Source organism: Phocoena phocoena, chromosome 10 (assembly GCF_963924675.1).
Source record: "Phocoena phocoena chromosome 10, mPhoPho1.1, whole genome shotgun sequence".
NCBI lineage: Eukaryota > Metazoa > Chordata > Mammalia > Artiodactyla > Phocoenidae > Phocoena > Phocoena phocoena.
Window position 1 is genome coordinate 71,279,476 of NC_089228.1, and position 20,826 is coordinate 71,300,301.

The 20,826-nt window shown below is 46.3% G+C and overlaps 2 protein-coding genes across 4 annotated transcripts; one reads left to right on the plus strand and one right to left on the minus strand.

Moving 5' to 3' along the window:
- The first annotated feature begins 1,038 nt into the window (after positions 1–1,038).
- On the plus strand, positions 1,039–12,827 carry APOBEC2 (apolipoprotein B mRNA editing enzyme catalytic subunit 2). Its single transcript, XM_065886032.1, has 3 exons — positions 1,039–1,203; positions 9,172–9,735; positions 12,391–12,827. Exons 1-2 carry the CDS (start codon positions 1,073–1,075, stop codon positions 9,713–9,715), a joined length of 675 nt encoding a protein of 224 aa, XP_065742104.1. The 5' UTR covers positions 1,039–1,072; the 3' UTR covers positions 9,716–9,735; positions 12,391–12,827.
- A 1,953-nt stretch (positions 12,828–14,780) lies between these two features.
- OARD1 (O-acyl-ADP-ribose deacylase 1) lies at positions 14,781–20,207 on the minus strand. Of its 3 annotated transcripts, XM_065885555.1 has the most exons (6): positions 20,131–20,207; positions 19,511–19,590; positions 19,033–19,177; positions 17,934–17,992; positions 16,793–16,905; positions 14,781–15,416 (listed from the first exon to the last, which is right to left on the minus strand). In XM_065885555.1, the coding sequence occupies exons 2-6, from the start codon at positions 19,547–19,549 to the stop codon at positions 15,314–15,316; spliced, it is 459 nt and encodes a 152-aa protein (XP_065741627.1). In that variant the 5' UTR covers positions 19,550–19,590; positions 20,131–20,207; the 3' UTR covers positions 14,781–15,313. The 3 variants fall into 3 exon arrangements, with proteins under 3 accessions (XP_065741627.1, XP_065741629.1, XP_065741628.1); XM_065885556.1 differs by lacking the exons at positions 16,793–16,905; positions 20,131–20,207 and having other exon boundaries at positions 15,399–15,416; positions 19,511–19,549; XM_065885557.1 differs by lacking the exons at positions 16,793–16,905; positions 17,934–17,992; positions 20,131–20,207 and having other exon boundaries at positions 15,367–15,416; positions 19,511–19,549.
- Between the last annotated feature and the right edge of the window lie 619 nt (positions 20,208–20,826).

Genomic DNA, 20,826 nt, shown 5'->3' on the forward strand with positions numbered 1-20,826 from the left:
TCATTTGTTTTGTTCTTTGCCATACCCCAGTACCTGAAACAGCCCCTAGCATATAGCAGATGCTCAATAAATATTTGTTAAATGAATAAAGGACCAACAGAGAGGGAACATACATGGCAGTTGGACATTTGGCCTCAGGAGTGAAAAGGCCTGGTTTTAATCCTGGCCCTGCCATTTTGGGGCTTATGACCGTAAAAAAGGCCCTTAACCCTTCTGTGCATCTTAGTTTCCTCATGTGTAACATGGGATGATCCACACTGCCTCCCAGGACTATTGAGAGCATTAAGTCCAATTTCACATATAAAACACTAAACTCACTGCCTGGCCTCTTTCCAAAACTAAGCTTAGTAAATGGCAATAGTGTAACTTCTGGAGGCGCCCAGTCGATGTGACATTGCTTATACATCATAACAGGTAAATCAGCATCCACTCCCTTTCAGTAACAACTCACAGTTTCTTTCCCAATTTGCACTACTCATCGCCCCCTGTCTCAGGACCCTCTTTCCCTGAACCCAAGTCTCCCCAGCCAAGCTGGCCTGGGTCTCTTTGCAAATGCCCCTTTCAACACAAGCCTTGTCCTGCTTAAACCTCTGAGAGAGCTTCCCTCCGAAAACTCACCCACCCTAGGTCCCTTCCACGATCTTCCCAGGCGAGCTGGGTGGGAAAGAAAGGTGAGGGATACATGGTGAGGGAGGGTGAGAACAAAGAGAATATGAATACATGTGTGACCTGGTGTGGGGAGGGAGAGCAGGCCAAGCCATCCCCACCTGCCAGCTTCCTGTCTGCTGCTGATAAATAGGGGATACCGATGGCCAGATTTTCCATTCCCCCCATCCCGGCACCCGCCGTCACTCAATTAAAAAAAGACAGAGCGAGAGAGCCTGGGGGAGGGGCCTCTGGTTATAAAGCCTGTGGGCCAGCGGGTGAGCACACTCCCGGACGGCCAGATCCTTTTCCTGTCACCCCCAGGCAGATTTAGCTGCTGACAGCTGCTTGGGACTCTGCCTCCAGGCCTTGGCCCAGACCCGCCGCCTCTCCTCTCTCTCAGAGACTCTCAAGCCTCAGCCCCTCCATGGCCCAGAAAGAAGAGACCGCCGCGGCCACGGCGCCTACCTCACAGGATGGCGAGGATCTGGAGAACCCGGAGGACCCCAAGAAGCTGAAGGAACTGGCGGAGCTGCCGCCCTTTGAGATCGTCACAGGGTGAGAGCTGGGTGTGCACTGGGTTCCTCCTCCCTAGAAGAGCACCGGCTGGGGACAGGCTGGGGGGACTTAGGATGGTAAGAGTAGGGATTGGGGTCACCATGCTGCAGCCATGAGAGTGCACACGTGTGCACAGCAGGGGCTGCAGGGGACGCAGCAGCAAATCTCTCTTGGCTTCTCAGACACCTCCAGTCAGGTGGGGAAACTCCGTGGAGGCCAGGGCCCAGAGGAGGAAACTACCCCGGAGGCATCACTTGCCTCTCTGGGTAGAGGTTGTTTAGTCCCAGGGAATTTGGTAAAAACATGGGATGCCACCGGTACATTTCAATATGGTCCCAGAGTAGCCCCCCCCTCAACATCTCTCTCTGCTTCTGAGTGGGCCTCTCCTCTACCTGTATGTCTCTCACTCTTTCTTTAGAGCTTCTCTCTGGAGTAGATGGTAAGACAGGAAAGACAGATCCATCCTTTCCCAAGCTAGAGTGAGAAGCGTTTTTTTTTACTTGCTGAATCATTTCTGAGTCTCCCCAGGGGCTGCCTACATCTGCCCCCCAGGGAAACAGAGAAGTTACAGGCCAGGCCCAGAGCTTCTGGGCAGAGGAGGGGTTCCAACACCCTCAGCCACAGCCTGCAGGAAGCAGGATCTAGAGCAAAGAGTGTTGAGGCTCCAAAGAGGGGGCTGCACACAGGGTCCCCCTGTCTTCTCCAGATTATGTCACTTCCAGGAATGAAACCAAGCTGTCTTCCTCCTCTTCGCTCTCTGTCCCTTTGGCAGAAGATTCTGCTAAGTTCCTAATCAAAGAATAAGAAGGGAGTATGTGGGGCCACTAGGATTCCTTCACAGGAGTCTCCAACAATGCCCACAGCAGACGAAGGGCCACAGGAAGAGAAACTTCAGGAAGAACGGAGGCCTGATGCCTTCAAGGGGCAGAAGGGGCCCTGGGAGGCAATTTGGACTTGCTGTTTGAAGCCGGGCAAGTGCTTTTCCAGTCCTGGCTGCAGTTTTTTCATTCGTAACATGAGGAAGTTATACTAGTTGATTCCCAAGGTCCCTTCCAACTCAGCGATTCTCCGATTTCTAACAGAACCTGAGGGAAATGCATCCTAGTTCCTGAGGCAAGGCTTCAGGAAAGAGCCCCGGAACTTGCACTCACCCATGGCCAACCAAGTAATGTCCCCTTCAACCCAGGATTAAAGGAGCAATGGGGCACAGATTAATACATTCACAGGGAGAGCCTAGGGCCACCAGGACAGGAGAATCCTCGATTCCAGTGGCTCTCTGCGGAAGGAGATCCTTTTTCTAATACCTAAACATGCTGGTCCATGCTGGCCTTGGTCACATACACACACACGGGCACGTGCACACCCACTCTGCACACTGCTGTGATCTTGTGATCTCCCCGGCACAGGGCAGGGTTGCTTCAGAACAGAATTAGAGTACGTTTGTTGAGTTGAACATGCTTTGAGGTCTCAGGGTGGTTGGTTTTGAAAGGTTAAATCCTCTGATGTCACTTGCATGTGTCTGGAGCTTTATAATCTCGGCACACTTCCATAGGCCTGAGTGCCTTCAAGCCTCGGCACAAGGCCAGGAGAGGAGCTATATCATTGCCACTCTACAGATGGGGAAGCTGAGAGTAGGGGAGATCCAGTCACTGCTCCAAGACCACAGAACCAGTAAGTGGCAAGTTTTCTGACTCCACCCTAGCATCCTTTCCACTGGTCTCCCATACAGAGCTCCAGCTCTCTCCATCCTCGAGATGGTGAGGCTCAGAGGCTTCCCTGACCCAAGGCTCAGAAAAAAAGGCACAGTAGGGCAGCTTTCTGGGCGCTCTGAGAGCAGTTCAGGGGGGAGGTGGAGCCCTTCGTGTTTCCCAGCCACAAGGAACAGCTGTGGAGATCTGTCTCCTGGGCCCCTCCAAGTAAACAGACAGCTTAAAATAGCCTAGAGGTGTGGCTGTGTCTGTGCCGGGACAGGAAGAGGGAACAGCTCTCCTCTCTTTCGCTCTCCAGGCGCCCTGGCATCAAAGGACCAGCAGAGCCTGGACTCCCACGGGGGAGAGGTCTAGCCACACTGACCCTTAAAACAGGGCCCCAGACTAGAACCGCAGATGGCTTTTCAGGAAACAGTCTGAGGGGAGGAGGGAGTACCGGGTAGGAATAAGGAGAGACATGCCCACTTATCGTGATTCTGGTTTGAATAGGGCACTCGGGATAGAAAGCAGATCTAAGATCCCTGGTGGTCTAGTGGTTAGGACTTGGAGCTTTCACTGCCAAGGGCCCAGGTTCAAACCCTAGTCGGGGAACTAAGATCTCACAAGCCTCGTGGCATGGCCAAAAAAAAAAAAAAAAAATTAGAAAGCAGACCTAAGAACATTAAAAATAATGTGGTAGGGCTTCCCTGGTGGCGCAGTGGTTGAGAGTCCGCCTGCCGATGCAGGGGACACGGGTTCGTGCCCCGGTCCGGGAAGATCCCACATGCCGCGGAGCGGCTGGGTCCGCGAGCCATGGCCGCTGAGCCTGCGCGTCCGGAGCCTGTGCTCCGCAACGGGAGAGGCCACAGCGGGGAGAGGCCCGCATACCGCAAAACACACACACACACACACACACACACACACACACACACACACAAATTATGTGGTAGAAAGTGCTAGAGAAAGGTCTGTAACTGTGGCAGTGTGCCCAGGCCCGCTCATGCCTCTCAGCTGAGGGGCAATCGGGTGCATCTCTTACCAAGTCTGTGTTCACTAAATCCTGTTGGTTTCCTGAAATCTCCATAATGGGTGTGTTTACAGGAATCAGCAAATGTTAGAAATCAGGGCTTTTAAAACACATTTCTTTCAGAGAGCTGTTAAACCAGCACAGCACTGAAAGAGAGAACCCTCTGAACAGGAGGAGAGCAGAGGAGGGATGTGCCTAAGGGGTAAGATGTGAGGCCCGGAGAAGGTACCATCCGTCGGCACCAGGTTTAATTTCTCGAGTGTCCACTGCTGTCCCAAATCTGAGAGGTTGGATTACTCAACCTATCTTTCAGATGAGGAAACCAATCCTCAGAGGGAGAAATAATTTGCCCAAAGCTAGTGGATGGAGTAGGGTGTGAACCCCAAGACTCTGATTCGCATCAGTGATGCAAGTACATCTAAAAAGGCCATAAAGAAGAGTCTTTTATATTCAACAAATATTTTCTGAATAGGAGACATTTATTTACTGCCGGTTTCCCCCAGAAATATTTAACCTCCATGAGGACGGGGACTCTGCCTTTTAGGTGCTTTCTCCCTAGCACCAAGAATGGTACCCAGCTCCTAACTGGTACTCAATAAACATTTGCCGAATAAGTGAGTGAACTCATGATCGAGCACCTATTGTGTGGTAGGCTCTCTGCCAGACATTCGGGTAGGGAATTAATTGCGGAGAGGGCTTCTTGAGGAGAGAAGTTCAGGATATATATATGAAGATCCAGCAGCGCTAGGCTCACAAGAGAATTCCACTGGATCATGCCTGCCTCTGAATTCGGCATGCTTGAGGGAAGCTCTGGGGCACCGGAACGGGTTGGCTCCCCATGTCTCCACCCCAGCTGCAGCTCTGCCTGGCAGCTCCCCTTGCTGTGTGTTTGTCTTTATCTCTAGTTACGTTGTGTATGATTTTACATAAGCTGAACCTGCTATCAAAGGGATTATTCTAGAATAGAGATAAATGGCACAGGCAACGAGTCTCCTTCCAACCACTTCTCTAGCCCCCAGTAGTTTACTCCACCCATGTGAGGAATGGAGAGGAGAAGCAGAGTTCAGAGAAGGGCCAGGCAAAGAGTGAGGGGCCTTCGACACCACTGTTAATGCCATGGCCCCTCACCCCTCACCTGGAGTCTGGAGCAGGCTGGGAAAGTTTGTTCTATAAAGAACAGAAGACGGCCACTGACTCTGGCCACCCTGGCCTCCACTGAGGGTTGGGGGAAGGTGGAAGCTCACGTGCAGAGATGGTGTTTCCCCGGGAAACAGGACGGGCCCAGGGCTCTGGGAATCCCATCCAGAACTGTCAGTCAGGAGCCGGCAGTTCCTCAAACCCCTTCTTAGCTCTAGGAAGTGGGGCTGTTAGGACACTCTGCTTCCCTACACTCCTCCTCTGACGATGCCCACTCCTGGCATCTTTGAAAAGTGGTCTGGAAAAGGGAAAAGGAAACTGAAACTGGCAATTCTGCCTCTTTCAAGTAGGTCACGAAAGGTCTCGTGAGCAAAGCGGAAACGAGTCAACACTCAATTACCTGTGAGTAGATTTTCCACTCCATGGATTATTTGGGGGCAAATGTTTAAACTTGGACTAGCTTCCACTGCCCTCCAGGTTGCTTCCTTTCACTGTCTAGATTTATGCTTAGGAAATGCAAATGTTTTTTAATGTGAAGGTGAGAATATATATATATATATATATATATATATCACATCTCTTCTCCCTCCATCAAGCAGACCTTTGTCCCACTTTTTTCTAGATATAAGGATCCTCCACTTCCTGCCTAGAGAATTGCCCAGAAACCGGGGTCTAAGCAGATGAAGTTTGAATGGCCTTGTCTGCAGAAAGTATGAGGAAGTGGTGCCTAAAGAGGTGCTGAAGTTGGCAGGAGGGGGCAGGAATCACGCTGTTGGTTTCTGTGCTTGAAGAAGGGACTGAGTCCAGGTGAAGGAATCTACCATCAGCATCTCTCTCCTGACCACCACTCCAACACACACACACACACACACACACACACACACACACACACACACACACACTTTAGCGTAAAATATCTGCTGGGGTTGACAGCAACAGGCTATAAGTAAGTGTGGTACTTGGGCATATCATGCTACTAGAAAATAAAAGATGTTTGTGATTATCTACGAGATCCCTGTCACTACTTCCTTCCTTCCACTAGTGGGCATAATAGCGTGATGTGATTCTGTAATGTAACCCAAGATGGCCGTGTTGGCTAGCTCTCTGGAGAAATTTCAGACCTCTACTGCCTCTGTTCTCCTGGTAGCCCTCCAGGGCCGAGCTGTTTCAGTCTGTGGGAAGCCCAATGAACCTCATTCAACCTTTATGCTCCTTCTAGAAGACCAAGAATCCCACTGGGAAGCCAAGCACGCTCGGTCTCTGAGCAAAGCCCAAGGAAAGACGGGGAGCCAGGATCTTCCATGACTTTCCCTTTTGCCCCTTGGATGCCTTCCGTTCCTGAGGTCCCTAGTCCAGAAGGCCCTGCTGAGGGACAGGGTAGACCATGGGGCTGTTGGCCCACGGCTGTGGAAACTGATATTTACAGAGAGGTGAACATTCTTCCTCTCCCTTGGGTTTCCGGTTTCTCTGGGTCCTCTCCTCTTGCCTAAAGAAGAGGAGGATGGGCTGAGAGAAGCATCAGTTGTAGACCATCCAGCCAACCTGCAACTGCACACTGGGCCACACATGTCCTCTCGGCTGGGCTGTACTTGGCAAAGTTGGAGCAATACTTTGGGGTTTCCAGAAGGAAACCTGAGGGACCAACAGGCAGCTATTGTGGAAGCCCCCAAGCCAACCAAGCAGCCATGAATCGTTCCAAAAGTTTTACCTGAGAATCCATCGTACAGGTAGCTCTGGACTGGACTTGGGGAAGTGGTCTGGCAAAAGGCCTTGAAGAAAGGAAATCCAAAAAAGAGGGGATATATGTATACATATAGCTAATTCACTTCGCTGTACAGCAGAAACTAACACAACATTGTAAAGCAACTATACTCCAATTAAAAAACAAACAAACAAAAACAATTTCAGCAAGAAAGGTAAGCTCTGTGCTTCTCGGGAGAAAAAAAAAGCCACTCTAGGAAGTGAAGGGATCATTTAGCAACTGGCTGAGTTCAGGAGTGGTCTGGTGGGGTGGGTTTAATGGGGGAAAGCCCAGTGTAAGTGAATTCCCAGCAGGGATTGAAAGAGGACAGGGGAATCATCTGGCCGTCCATCCTCCCCAAATGTTAAGTAAATATAAACACATTCAACCAGGGACAGAGGGACTTAGGGAGCTAAAGATAGTACCCGAAGGAATCCCAGGGCTGGGTCCCCAAACACATCCATCTCCACAAGGGAAACTTAACCTGACAGCAGGGGACATGGAAAGCTGGCTGGAGAAAATGTGGTGATGGGGGACGGAAGGACTGCAGGAAAATAGCTCAAGTTTCCTCAGCTCTTTGGCACCTGCCACTTACCCCTAAGAAGCCAAGACCCTGGGATACCAGGGATCCCTCTGCAGCCCAGGGAGCTGGGTGACCTCTCTGGGGGAAGGGAAGGGGTGTAGAGAAGCAAGAGCAGAGTTAATGGTTGCCATGGGGTATCTTCTGGGGCAACCACAGAGATTACATTTTTTAAAAGAAAACATTCAGCCTCTCCAGCTGGTCCTCATCCACTCCGCTCCTTCTGACCTTTTCAGTCTCTCCTGTTGCAGCCTCTTCATTCTCCTTGGACTTCAAACCTGCACAAATCTTCCCTATTTTCGAAAAACATGCACATACACGTAAAGATGAAAACAATCTTCACCTCTGATGCTTTCTTTAGGCCCTCTCCTTTATTCTCCCCTTATTACTACTAAACTTTTCAAAACACCTGGCCTTTTTATGCTGCTTTCATTTCCTAATCATCCATCTCCCCTTGGACATATTCATTACCAAGTCTGGTGCTCTAAGACACCAAGTGGGCTTTCTAAATTTCAGGCTTTTCCCCCAGCTTCCCTCTCTCTGCCTAATGCCACCCCGGTACTCCTCCATGGACCTCACTTTCATTATACCTTTCTTTCCTCAGGAACCTGTAACAATTCTCTATTGGCTACTGAGTCAAGGCTAACCTCTCAAGAACCTTCATCACATGTCCTCCACTCTACCTCTTCATTTTTAGTAGTCCTCTACTGTTCTCAGCTGTCTTCTTTACATCTTTTCTTTCCAGCTATAATCTAGCTGCTAGATTACAAGCATCTGGAAGGCAGGGGCCAAGTCTTTTATGGTTTTGAAATGTGTCAATACTATACAAGTTAATTCATATCAAGGTACCCTTAGGGTAGTCTGGCCTCAAAGATAAACATTCTTGGACACTTATATGACAACCCTTCTTTCACCTGAGGGAAAAGACAGACTTGAGAAAAACAGTCCTTGGGAGAGCCTGGGACTGCAAGTTTTAGGCCATCCTGTACCTAAGATGTAATATCCGTGACTGACAAGGAGAGATATGAAAGCATGAAATGTTATTACTCTGTCATGAGATATTTTACAGGCTTGCTACTTTGTAAAATTACTATTTGAACACTGCTTTTCAAACCTGGCCACATAGAATCATCTGGAGCACTTTTTTTTTTTTTTTTTTTTGCGGTACGCGGGCCTCTCACCGCTGTGGCCTCTCCCATTGCGGAGCACAGGCCCCGGACGCGCAGGCTCAGCGGCCATGGCTCACGGGCCCAGCCACTTCACAGCATGTGGGATCTTCCCGAACCGGGGCACGAACCCATGTCCCCTGCATCGGCAGGTAGGCTCCCAACCACTGCGCCACCAGGGAAGCCCTGGAGCACTTCTTAAAAAATGCTGATGCCTGGGCCTCCTCCAAATGTTCTCATTTAATTGGCTTGGCGTGGGGCCTGGGCGTGGACATTTGTAGCTCCTCAAGCGGATTCTAACGTACAGCCAGGTTAAAGAGTCACTGAATTAGAAATGTGAGCGTGTGCTGCGTGCTGGGAGTGAAGGTGGAGTGCTTGGAGACCTGTGCTAATGAGGTGTCCAGGATGCACACCTCACTCCAAATTCTCTCCTCTCCTTTAGATAAACATTTGAATTCCTTCGTGTCTTTTTGTCACTGCTGTCAGTGTAGGCAAGTTCTGTTTCGGTATTGAGAGTGAATGCGTCTCAGAGGTACTTATCTTGGAGAGCCATCCACTCCATGCTAGTCCTAGAACAAGAATTCATCATTCTCTCTCCTTCCCTGTGCCTTTGCCTCCTTGACCCACAGGGAGCGGCTGCCTGCCAACTTCTTTAAGTTTCAGTTCCGGAATGTGGAGTACAGCTCCGGGCGGAACAAGACCTTCCTCTGCTATGTGGTTGAAGCGCAGAGCAAGGGAGGCCAAGTGCAGGCCTCGCGGGGATACCTAGAGGACGAGCACGTCGCCGCCCACGCGGAGGAAGCCTTCTTCAACACCATCATGCCAGCCTTCGACCCGGCCCTGCGCTACCTGGTCACCTGGTACGTGTCCTCCAGCCCCTGCGCAGCTTGCGCTGACCGCATCGTCAGGACCCTCAACAAGACCAAGAACCTGCGCCTGCTCCTCCTGGCGGGGCGGCTCTTCATGTGGGAGGAGCCTGAGATCCAGGCGGCTCTCAGGAAGCTGAAGGAGGCTGGCTGCAAACTGCGCGTCATGAAGCCCCAAGACTTCGAGTACGTCTGGCAGAATTTCGTGGAGCAAGAAGAGGGTGAATCCAAGGCCTTTGAGCCCTGGGAGGACATTCAGGAGAACTTCCTGTACTATGAGGAGAAGTTGGCCGACATCCTGAAGTAGGCGAGTGGGCTCAGCCTCACGTGAGTCTTTTCACTGTTAACTTGGGTAGAAGGTCAGGTGGAACGAGTGGTCTCTTTGATTTTCCTTTGATAGGATTTCATCTCTGTTTTTGGTTGGTTGTAAAAACATTCTTAGAAGATCCCTCCTTGTTTTCTCTTTCTTCTCAATTCCTCTCCCTAAATCCTTTTCTCTCCTACTCTTTTATATCAAACTGATTTTCCCCATAACTTGGAGTGCTCAAGGGTGACAGGAATCCAGAAGCTTTGATGAGACAGAATGACTTTCATAGTAAGATTTAGATGGTGCACGGACCTGTTACTGAACAGCAAAGATATTTCAGCCCCCTAAGCATGTCCTCATGTCCACCTGTTCAGACTTACTAACTCTGGACACCTTCTAGACGCCCTGCCGCCACCCCATTTGCAATCTTACCATTCCATTTTTCTCTAATGTAGGTTCTGCATTCCTACAGGGGCATTTTTTTTTCATTTTTGGTACTTTTGAAAGTCCCCGAATGGATCTGTATTCAACTTTTTGGAAGCCAGAGAAGCTTTCATGTTTTCAGACAAATGGTTCTGCTTTGAGGGAGACCAATAATTGCTGTTTGAATGTACAATGCAAGAACATTTCCCTAATGTTGAGAAGACCTCATCAGAACTTGCAGAAAAATGATGACTGCGGGGAATGAGGATAATATAGCAACAAGTTCTGCTATACAGCAATGTTTAAAGGGTTAAAAGATGTTTGTAAATTAGGCAGCAGCTCAGAAGTAGCCTCCTACAGATATCAAGATGTGATAGGAGAACTGGAAGTAAAGATTAGCTATTTAAGCAAATAATTAGGATACCATTAAGGCAAATTTGGCCTCTTGCTGAGGGTAAATTAGACGGTTAGAGAAACAGGCCGATTGCTCTCAGGAAAGAGGGTAAAGGATCCTTTACTACCTCCTTTTGAATTTCATCTGATCTAGTTTGCTCCCATAGAAGTGCAATGACTAAGTCTCTTTACAAGACCTGAGTTACCGATCAAAATTTTCCCATAACAGAGAAAGGGTCTTCACCACCCTCTTATCCAACTTTAATTCTGGAACACCTCACTTATTAATAAAACATGAAAGCAGCATGCTTCCATGAAGATATTAAACTTATTTTTGGTGTCTCTCACTCATAATAGTCTAAAGAGATGTTGCTTCATGGACACCTTTTGGAAACCTAAGTGTTCCAGGGCTTGATGTTGGCAGGTGTTTGCTATTAGACATGCAGACAGGGTACCTGATCATTCTCCAGCTGAGCGTTCACCAATCCATGAAGACACAGTTTTTGGCCATTTCTTACAAAAAGCAGGACCCATTCACTGAATTCAGTGAGACTATGGTCAGGTAATGCCACATGGTACTTTGCTCACACAAAATAAGACCACTCTGAGTGGTGGTGAGTAGTAATACAAACAGATTTCTAAGGATGGCCTCTGAAAATACAAAATTAACTTAAATTCCTTGAAGATTTTATTAGTATAGGGACTGTCACTCGTAATTATAAACCCTACATAGATTATGTAGAATGATGACTGGTAGCCTAATTTTAACTCGTGTACTTTCCTCTTAAGCATCTTTCAGAGTCACAGGCCACTTCTTCCAGCTGCCCAACTAACCAGACGTCAGAGATGGATGTGTGTGTGTGTGTGTGTGTGTGTGTGTGTGTGCGCGCGCGTGTGTATGTTGTCCATTAAGTCAAATAATTAAATAGCTAGGGCTTTCCTGATGGCGCAGTGGTTGAGAGCCCACCTGCCGATGCAGGGGACACGGGTTCGTGCCCCAGTCCGGGAGGATCCCACATGCCGCGGAGCAGCCGGGCCCATGAGCCACGGCCACTGAGCCTGCGCGTCCAGAGCCTGTGCTCCGCGACAGGAGAGGCCACAACAGTGAGAGGCCCGCGTGCCGCAAAAAAAAAAAATAATAATAATAATAATTAAATAGCTAAACCTGCTATAAAAATTAAGCATTTCAAGGAGGATTAAAAAGAGCCTTTAATTTTGGATAACTGAGAGTTATATCTTTTGCTAATCTAAATAAACAAGTAAAATAGATAAATCAGTTTGAGGGAAAAGTCCATTTCTAAGTCAAATTATTTTTAAATAAAATATTATTGGACATGTTCCACATTATAAGCCTCCTTCCGTTAGTGTACATAACCGTATTACCTGGACCCATTAACATGCTTCCCTGTACTCTATTTTAGTTGCTCATATTCCTGAAGGGAAAGGTTAAAATGTACCAAGTTAAAAAAAAAACTTGGCATGAAATCAAACTGTCATCTAAAAGCAAAGAACTCCGCTTAATTAAAATACTCTCAAGAAATGAGCATTTGTTAAAGAAAATTTGTCTCGTATTTCTTATTCCGTCTTTTTGAAAAATGACAGAATAGGATTTAACCATATATTTAACTCAAGATAACATATTTAAAGCAGATCTCTTCTGGGGCTTTCTCTGTGCGAACCACACCAAAACATGAATGAAACAAATCCAGTCCTGAGTAAACCGGAAATCACAGGAGACTATGGAGAAATTCAGGCACTTGCTGGCAGGGGCACAAAGAAACCCTAACTCAAAAGGAAAACCCTTCACTGTTTAGGGCCAGCAAGGCTCTCAGTAACATGCTTTCTGTTTTCTCACTAAGGTCTGTCTGCTGCCACCAAGAGACAGCAATGACACATGTGGCCATCTGGGACATGCCTGACTTCCCAATACCACTTGGAGCTGGACAACATTTGACACGAACCAATCCTACTGCACAACGCCCTCCGAGGACTCAAAATACACCTATGCTGTAAATCATTTAAGCTGTGCCTCTCTCTCTAAGGCTGCTCTTGGGAAAGAGGAAAATGAGCTGCGAAGAGAGAAACGGCAACCATATACGGGCACCAGGCATCCACGGGGCTGAAGGTCCGCATTTCCCTCAACTGGGCTGCTTAGGTCGAAGAGCCTCAGACCCAAAGTCTGCACAGATCTTTGAAATATGTCCAGAAATGCATCTTAAGTTGGGTTCTTTTTTTAAGAAAAACAGCAACATTAATAAAAGAGGTGGTGTGGTCTTTCTGTGACCAAGTTTTTTAAGGAACTTGGACATTTAGAAGTTATTATGGACAGTAAGCAAGTCCCAGGAATAGGGATGTCCCAGGCTATGAAGCAAGCCATGACAATATATAAAGTGGGAGGAAGGCTTAAACCAGAACTTGCCTAGGCAACACAGGATGTACTAACTCTCCCATGCAGACTTCACACCTCGGTCTTGACCTTCATGAAATATTTTCTTCTGAGATTAGCTGTAAATGAGTATCTTTTCCCTCCTCTGAAGACAAGGAATATGGCAGAGGATGAAACAAGAGGCACAAGAAATCTGTTTCTAAGGTATATAAACATCCCAAGTGCCAATTCATAGGCAATTAGCACCTTGATTAAAGAGGAAAGGGCAAGAAGTAGGATTTCAATGTTCAGATACACATAATGTAAGAATAGTCAGTATGTGGTACTTGATGGCAACGGCAGGATGGTGTCAAAAGTCTCATTTCTTAAAAGGCTTGTTTGAGTCCTATGTAGAAGCAAAATTTCACATGTGAATTTCTGGGTGTTTCCCAAACTCTAACTAGGTTTCCAGGAATAATGTGTCCATTCTGAGTATCAGGCCATGCCTCCTTTCCCCAGGCTTCAAGTGTGATAAGTCATTGGAATTTGACCCCAAGACTATCTGCAAATGACAAAGCACTTTATCACATCCCTGCTGAATTCCACTCACAGCCAGACCTCCACAAGACTAGGTTTTGTTAAAGAAATATGAAAGAGGCTCATACTCCATGAAAAAAATTAACCCTAATCCCTTAAAATGTAGAAGCAGCCTAGAAAATCAATGTTTTGACCCAGTGTTAAGATTTATTTGCATAGTTAGGCAAAATACTTTAATTCTAACTTTCCTCTTACCACTCCACTCTCATTTTGTTTTGTAGAGACATTCTCTCCCTTTTTTTTCCCCTTCAATTTTACTGTGTGTATGTGGACAGAAACAAAGCTCCAAAAAAGTCTTAGTCTAAAGGTTTGACAATGAACTTGCCCCCGGCACTGCCCCTACCCCCAACAACATGGAGAACTTGACTGTTACACATAGATACAAAAGAAGTGAAACACTTTTTGAAACTGCTGCCTCGTTCAGGCTGAGATGCAATAAAAACACAAGTCTAAGGTACAAAGATTATATTTAACCAGTGCTTTCCTGGTGTTTTAACAAGTCCCTTCTAAAATCCAGTTCTTTTACACTTGGGAAAGCAGCAAGTCCTATGACAGACCCAGAATTCACTCTAGGGAGAAAATCAATAGTAGGTCTGTCTCTTTGAACTCAACACCACAGTAAGGGGGTGGAGGGTTGAAATACTCTACTAGTTTTCCCCACACCTCTGATACTGAACCACTGGCTAAATCCGTGAACCTTATTCTTCCACCATCGAAATCAAGAGTGGACAAAGCACTGCTCTCTTAGCTTAGAAGAAAAGGGGACTAATATTTACTGTTTTCCATCCCAGGTGGCTACACATCAGAATCCTCTGGAGCTTAAAAATACAAAGAAACCCGGCCACTCTCCCCCGCCCCCACTACCAAATTAGAATTCTTTTTGGAGGAAGTGGACCTTTATTTTTTTTTTAAGGAGATTCATAAGGGTTTTGTTGAGAACTACTGATTTATTGACTCATTACGCCACACTAGGAACTTTGCCACATATTTCACAGAGTATTTTATTTGTTTCATGACTGAATTCAAACAGGTTCAATCACAGAACCTATGTGGTGGACAGAAGAGAGCAGGAGTTCGCCACGGGGAGATTCTAAAAGCCTGCCTTTCCCGTGTGCTGACCCACAGTTCTTGCCGTTTCTGATGTCTTATTTCTCACCTTGCTGCTCTTCGTACTGGACCCTCTATCTGACTCCTCCGGATTAAGTTACAGGTGAATCTTCCATTACCCAAGTCCAGAACAACACAGACATGTGCACAGAACCTCACCGCCCGCCCCCCCCCCCAAGAATTTATTTTTCCATTCCTGTCACCACAAATTCCTTGTTAACAACATAAAACTCTTTCTTGTAATTTAAACTGAACCCATAATTCTCTCCTAGGATGAATATTATGACATAAGGATAATACCAGGTAAGTGCACAAATGACAAAAGATGCAAAATTAACTGAAATGTTCATCCTTCCTGAAATTTCTCTTAAACAGCAGAAGTAGAAGCAATGCTGACACCTAGTGGCAACCCAAACAAATCAAGTAGCATCCCTAGCAAAACAGGGGTCATAGGCCCAACATTTGGCTTCCCCACCTAGTATCAGGCCATCTAGGCCTTACCTTCCTGGAAAAAAAAAAAATTCCCAGCAACACTTCCCAAGCAATCCCTCCTCCAGATTCCCAGTCCAATCGTGAGAATACAGCAACCAAAGTCTGGCCTGTGAAACAGACTACTTCACATGAAACTTTCCTCTGACCATTTTAAGGTCAGTTTGCTCAGTCCTAAGGCCCAGATGACACAGAAGGTAGACGTATCCAAAATGCTCATCTGATCAGAGTGTGTACACAGTAATTCTGATGTCTGTTGCCTCAAAGATCTCCTCAATCATCGCAGATACATTTTCCCATTGCAGACGATCAAGACCACATCCAATCCTGAAAAAGACAAAACATCCCCACTGGTTGTGATGAAGGTATCTGGGAAAACACTCCTTCCTTCTTCCTCTAGGCTGCATCCACCCAAATCCTAAGGTATCATCTGGTCTCACACCTATAGGCATCCCTGGTGGGAGCTGGGAAGTTAACTCCTATTGTGAGTCACCTAAGGCTGTTTCCTAGAGCGCCCTAACATCCAACAGCTGTCACTTCTCTTTTGCCTAATAAAGTACCACTTCCCGGTTGCTTCAGGCTACGTTTAGAAATGTATAACTGCCGTGAGATGGAAGAACTTACTATCCTTCTATTTCTACTGATGAAAACTAGCTGTGGGTGAATGGCAAAAGGTTGGTATTTTTAAAATACACTTATGATAATGAAATGTTAGGAAGACAAAAAGGAGAATGACAAAGGACAGGATCTCTGCACACAGGAAGTCAAGAGGGAATGTTGGGAAATGCCAAGCTGATTGTAATTCGGAACTTTGCAGCACTCTGGTGAGAAACCCCAATCGGCCCACAAAACTCTTACTACCTGGCACCTTTCTTCCAAGATGTTACTTAACTGATCCTCAATATCCCTAGGGAAAAGAGATGCGTAAAATTGATAATTTTCTATAAATGTGGTTAAGTACCTGAAAAAATTGTGATTAAAAAAAAGTTTCTGGTACATAAGCGATGAACATATTAAAGACCAGCGTAAGATAAGGGACCATGTAGCCACGCTCGTAAGTAACTTGGACCTTGGAATAAACCTGCATGCATGCTCAGCACTGACAAAACTAGTCTGACAAGAAGAGAAGAAGGGACCCCAAGCCTATTTTGGGGATATTGAACCCCTAACGTCAGTCCCTTAAGTTCCCAATATCTAGGGTCTAAGACATTACATAAGGGACCTATCCTCTGGCTATTGTCCACACTGAACACAAACAAGCATGCAGTTTAAAAAGCAGTGGTAACTTACAACTTTCTTCACACAGAATTAACAGGCTTGGGACACCTGAAGTGGCCCAGAGAGAAATCACAATTGCTCAGTCTTTGCTCTTTAGCTGTATTGCTTCAGAAATAGAGGCCAAGCTTCAGGTAGAGGACGCCCAGAATTCAACAAATGTCTGTGAACAATGGTTCCTCCCTACTAAGTAGGCTGAGGCAGGTCTGTGGTTTAATCATCCTGATTCATTTAGCCCAGGCTAAAAGATGGGCACACCTTAGGCTAAGATCTGACAACTTGTTTACTGATGATTTTTAAATGTTTTGAAATTTTTCCACCTTTAAGTCTGTATTTTAGGTTACATTAAGCTTTTAAGTCACTTGTCTTTGGGTAAGACAGTAAACCCCACTAATCAAGTCTTCATTTAGGGCCCTGGATTTCCTTGCCTTGGCATGGAGAGGTCGGTGACTCCATTCTTCAGACAATGGGACTTCATGGCCTCTAAACTCTTCTGTAAGTTTTCATAAGTTGGCTTGTGTGAAGCCCTTTTCTTTGTAATCTAAGTACAAAGAACGAATTCAAATTTCCATTAGTCCAAAATGAGAGCCAAAGAAAAGTCATCATATTCTCCCAACATCCTGATAATTCAAATAATAAGTATATTTTTATAGAACAGTCTAAATGACAAATGTCATACTGTCCCTTCCAGTTACGGGAGCTCCTCAGAAATCCACTACATAGAGCCTGAGAAACCCAGACACTGCCATATAATAATCTTTCCTTTTCCCAAGAAAACCAGATTAGCAGGTATGCCTATTGTCTACTGTTTTTAAGCAAAGTAGGTGAAAGTTTCTGTGCCACTTCCAAGAGATAAGCTGCATATCTGTAACAGGAAGAATCCATAACACCTAAAAATTTCCTGTTAGGTTTATTTATTTAAAAACTGTGCTTGCCTTTTATTTCCCTATAAAAGAACAGAGACAAACTGGTAGCATTCCAAATAAGACTGGAGGTCACAGTAGCATTAAGGACATTCAAAGAGGCTAGGACATGTCCCCACTCAGTGTGCTGTCCAAATCAGGCTCGTAGTGACTTGGCTATAAGTCATCCAGCACCATCGCCAAAAAGCTGCACTCTTTCTGAGGCCAAAGACCCTTTGGATAGTGGAAGAATGCCACACTGAGGAAGCAGGCAGGAAAGGATATGAGTATTACTTGGCACTGCATTTGATTGGGAAGACTGAGAGAAAAACTCCTTTGGGCAATCTATCTCTTGAGACTTTATTGTCTCTATCTTACTATGATTAGGAAGGAATTAAACTATGGGAGGCATCCCTAACTTTTCCAAGTCTCACAGCACAGGTCTTTGGTGAGTATCACTACTCTTTCCCATAGAGCTGGGATGCAGCTCATGTTCTTTTCTAATCCAGGGCACCAAATGGCCACCACTTCCGGATCTGAGTTGGCATGAGGTCAGCTTTTTGACATCTCTGGTTGTCTGGAATGAAACACTGTGATCAACATAAACGCAGTACAGCCCATTGGTTTACCAATCCTTAGAACTTACTGAGAATTGGCCCCATCTTACCAGGTAATATATATATCGCCCATCTCTCTTCAGAACAGCCACTTCTCCAGACTTCTTTTCTAAGAAAAACAGTTATTTAATAGTAAAAAAGAAAAAGAAAAAGAAAACCGAAACACTGATCTCCATTCTTAGATTTTTAAAAAATCTTTATAAATTTGAGTCTACTTCAGAACTAGAATTAATTTTCAACCCTGAAGAACACTTTGATCCTTATCAGCCTTCCTAAATGCTGTATTCCTTAACTTCCAGCTTTCTTATTAATGTTTTCTGAATCATGTTTTCCTCACACCCCATCTTCGGTCCTGCTGCATTTTCAAATATACCCTTACTTGTTCACTTAAAAAACTTTAATGTCTATTGCCGTGAAATGTTTTAGAATGCACAGCACTTTTTACTTGCCAAATGTGTGTTTAATAATAATCCTTTTACATACAAAAACAGCTAATGCGTTAAGCATTAAGGGGAACATAGATGTATTAAAAAGTTCTTAATTATTAAAGAGATTTCAATCAGGAAAACATGTCATGTTTAGAAATAAGTATAATACAAAGCAGTAAGAAGTTGCTTTCTTAAAGGCTGGGATTAGAATCACCAGTGGAAACTTTGATTCAGTAAGCCTGGACTGTGGTCTGAGCAACTGTTTCAGAAGCCCACGTGTGATTCTGATACACATCTCTGGTTTAAAATCACTGGTAGAAAGTGATGGGAGGAGTCTGTAAGGAAAAGGTTCTAAACTCTTTGAAGCATAGCACAATATGGGTAAACAGAGGATCTTGAATGTCAAGCTAAAATCTGTGGACTTTTCTAAGCACTTCAGAGTTATTAAAGGTTTCAGAGAAATGGAGTAATATTATCAAGAAAGATTTATAAAAGAGGGGGAAGAAATTTAAAACATTTACAGGAATTCAGGTTTCTTGTGACAAGGACCCAAACTAGAGGCCATTTTTGTAGAGGAAAAACTTAATCTGCAGAGTTAAAAGGACTCAGTAGTTAGGAACCCCATCTGTGCATGTATATCTTGTTTAATCATTAAGTATAACAAGAGCATCAAAAGATGCTCTAGCCAGGGCAGATAAGTTCAGCTGTTTTCAAAACTCACGTTGATTTAACAGTTCCTGCACCCCTCCAAATTTCTTCTTGAAGTGGACAGCTATCCCAGCGCCCATTCGACAGTCCTCACTGATACAGTGGGCTAAGGAGTCTGTTTTGGGGCATGCAAAAAGGTCTCCTTTCACATAAGTAATCTAAAATGTGCAAAGGGAAAGAAAAGTTTCATTAGTGACAGAAAAATACTAAGCTACTTCTTTTCCTTTACTGTGCCCACCGCCACTTCTCCGTCCCTCCTTCATTTAAAGACAAATCCTCAGACTTCAATTTAAGGGGTTATCTAAAGCGAATTAAAGCATGTGCATAAGAAAGTGATGGGTGGTCTCTGCCTAGGACTGTATCAGCCTTTCTAAAGTAAATCAGGAGAGAGAAAGACAATTCAATTACTGGTTTAATTAAAAAGTGTTTATGCTTTTGACCTCAATTATTCTGAATTTCAGTTCACCAGTAAATTAATAGTTGTTACGCACTCTGCTTCCTTCTGAATCTTCATTAGGGCTGCCAGCCATGATACTGAGTCGCTATTTCCAGAATTTAAGTGTTTCTTCCACTATAAAAAGGGGAAAGGAAGTAAAAATACTTAGGCAACCTGAATATATTACGTTCAGACTGCCCTGACCACCCACGTACAAGCATTTCCCCCCCACCGTTTATCGCTGAAAGTTACGTTCGCCTCTAGGAAGTAATGCAAAACTCTTCTGGGGCAAGAAAAAGAAAGAATGCCTGGTTTCGTAGGCGGACGGGCCCCGCTCGCATTTCGCGCTTTCCTGGAGCGGAAGAAAGGCGGTGCTAGGACCCGCCTCCTACTTTCCCCGCGCCCGCGCCAAGTAAGGCTGATTCAAGACAGTCTCCTTTTCCCTGCAAGATGCAAAAGTATTTCCCCATTGGATTTGGCCCAGAAGCAAAAAAGTGGGACTTGGCCACAGTCCCGTTAAGCCGCATCTAGGGAGTATACAGGCCTGGGGGAGTGTACTGCCGAGGCGTGGGCAGGTGAAGAGGGAAGGCGGCCTCTCAAGGAAGGCTCACCCCCATCTTTTGGGGGGAGCTGCGGGAAGAAGTCTAGAGAGGCCTCCCATTCTCTGTTTCCTACCCTAGGGCGGATCAGCAAGGGCGTGGGGCCTGTCCCGGGGTCCCGTGGTAGGGAGCGGGGAGGCTCGTGCAAAGCCCCAACGTACCGGGGTTACCCTTCACCTGGAAAGGAGTCGGCGTTAGGAGGTCCCGCCCCGCGGGGAAAGGCTCTGGTAGGTGGGGAGCAGGAGAAGAGCCCAGATGTGGAGCCAATCCCGCCAAAGCTCTTAATTGCACGCACTTAAGATGGCCGCCCACCACCTGGGAGCGGGGCGGAAACGAGCCCCTCTAGCTAGCTAGCCGAACCTGGACTCTTTGGTGATGGCCGCCGAACTTCCGTTGGTAAATTCCATAGAGTACCCCGCCGCCGCCCGGGCATGCGTAACGAGACAGCGAGTTGGGTAGAACAGCGCTTGCGCATTAGCCCCAGGAGCGTGTCTCCAGGGGCCGCATAGACGGGGGAGGGCAGTTGGCAAAGGAGTTACTTAGCGCCTGCGTGGTACTATGCTCAGGGCGGTGTTTGAAGGTTGAAGGGTTGAAGGGTCTGGCGTGTCTAGAAGGCGCCTGCGTATTCCTTCGGCCGGGGGGTGTGATCCAATCAGGGAAGTGGGCGTGGCTTCAGGGGACGCCTGAGCAGTGCTCCTTCAACTGGGGGTGGGGCGAGCCCGAGCTCGGGTTAGGGGGCGTGATCTCAGAGGCGCCTGCGCGGAGGCAGTTG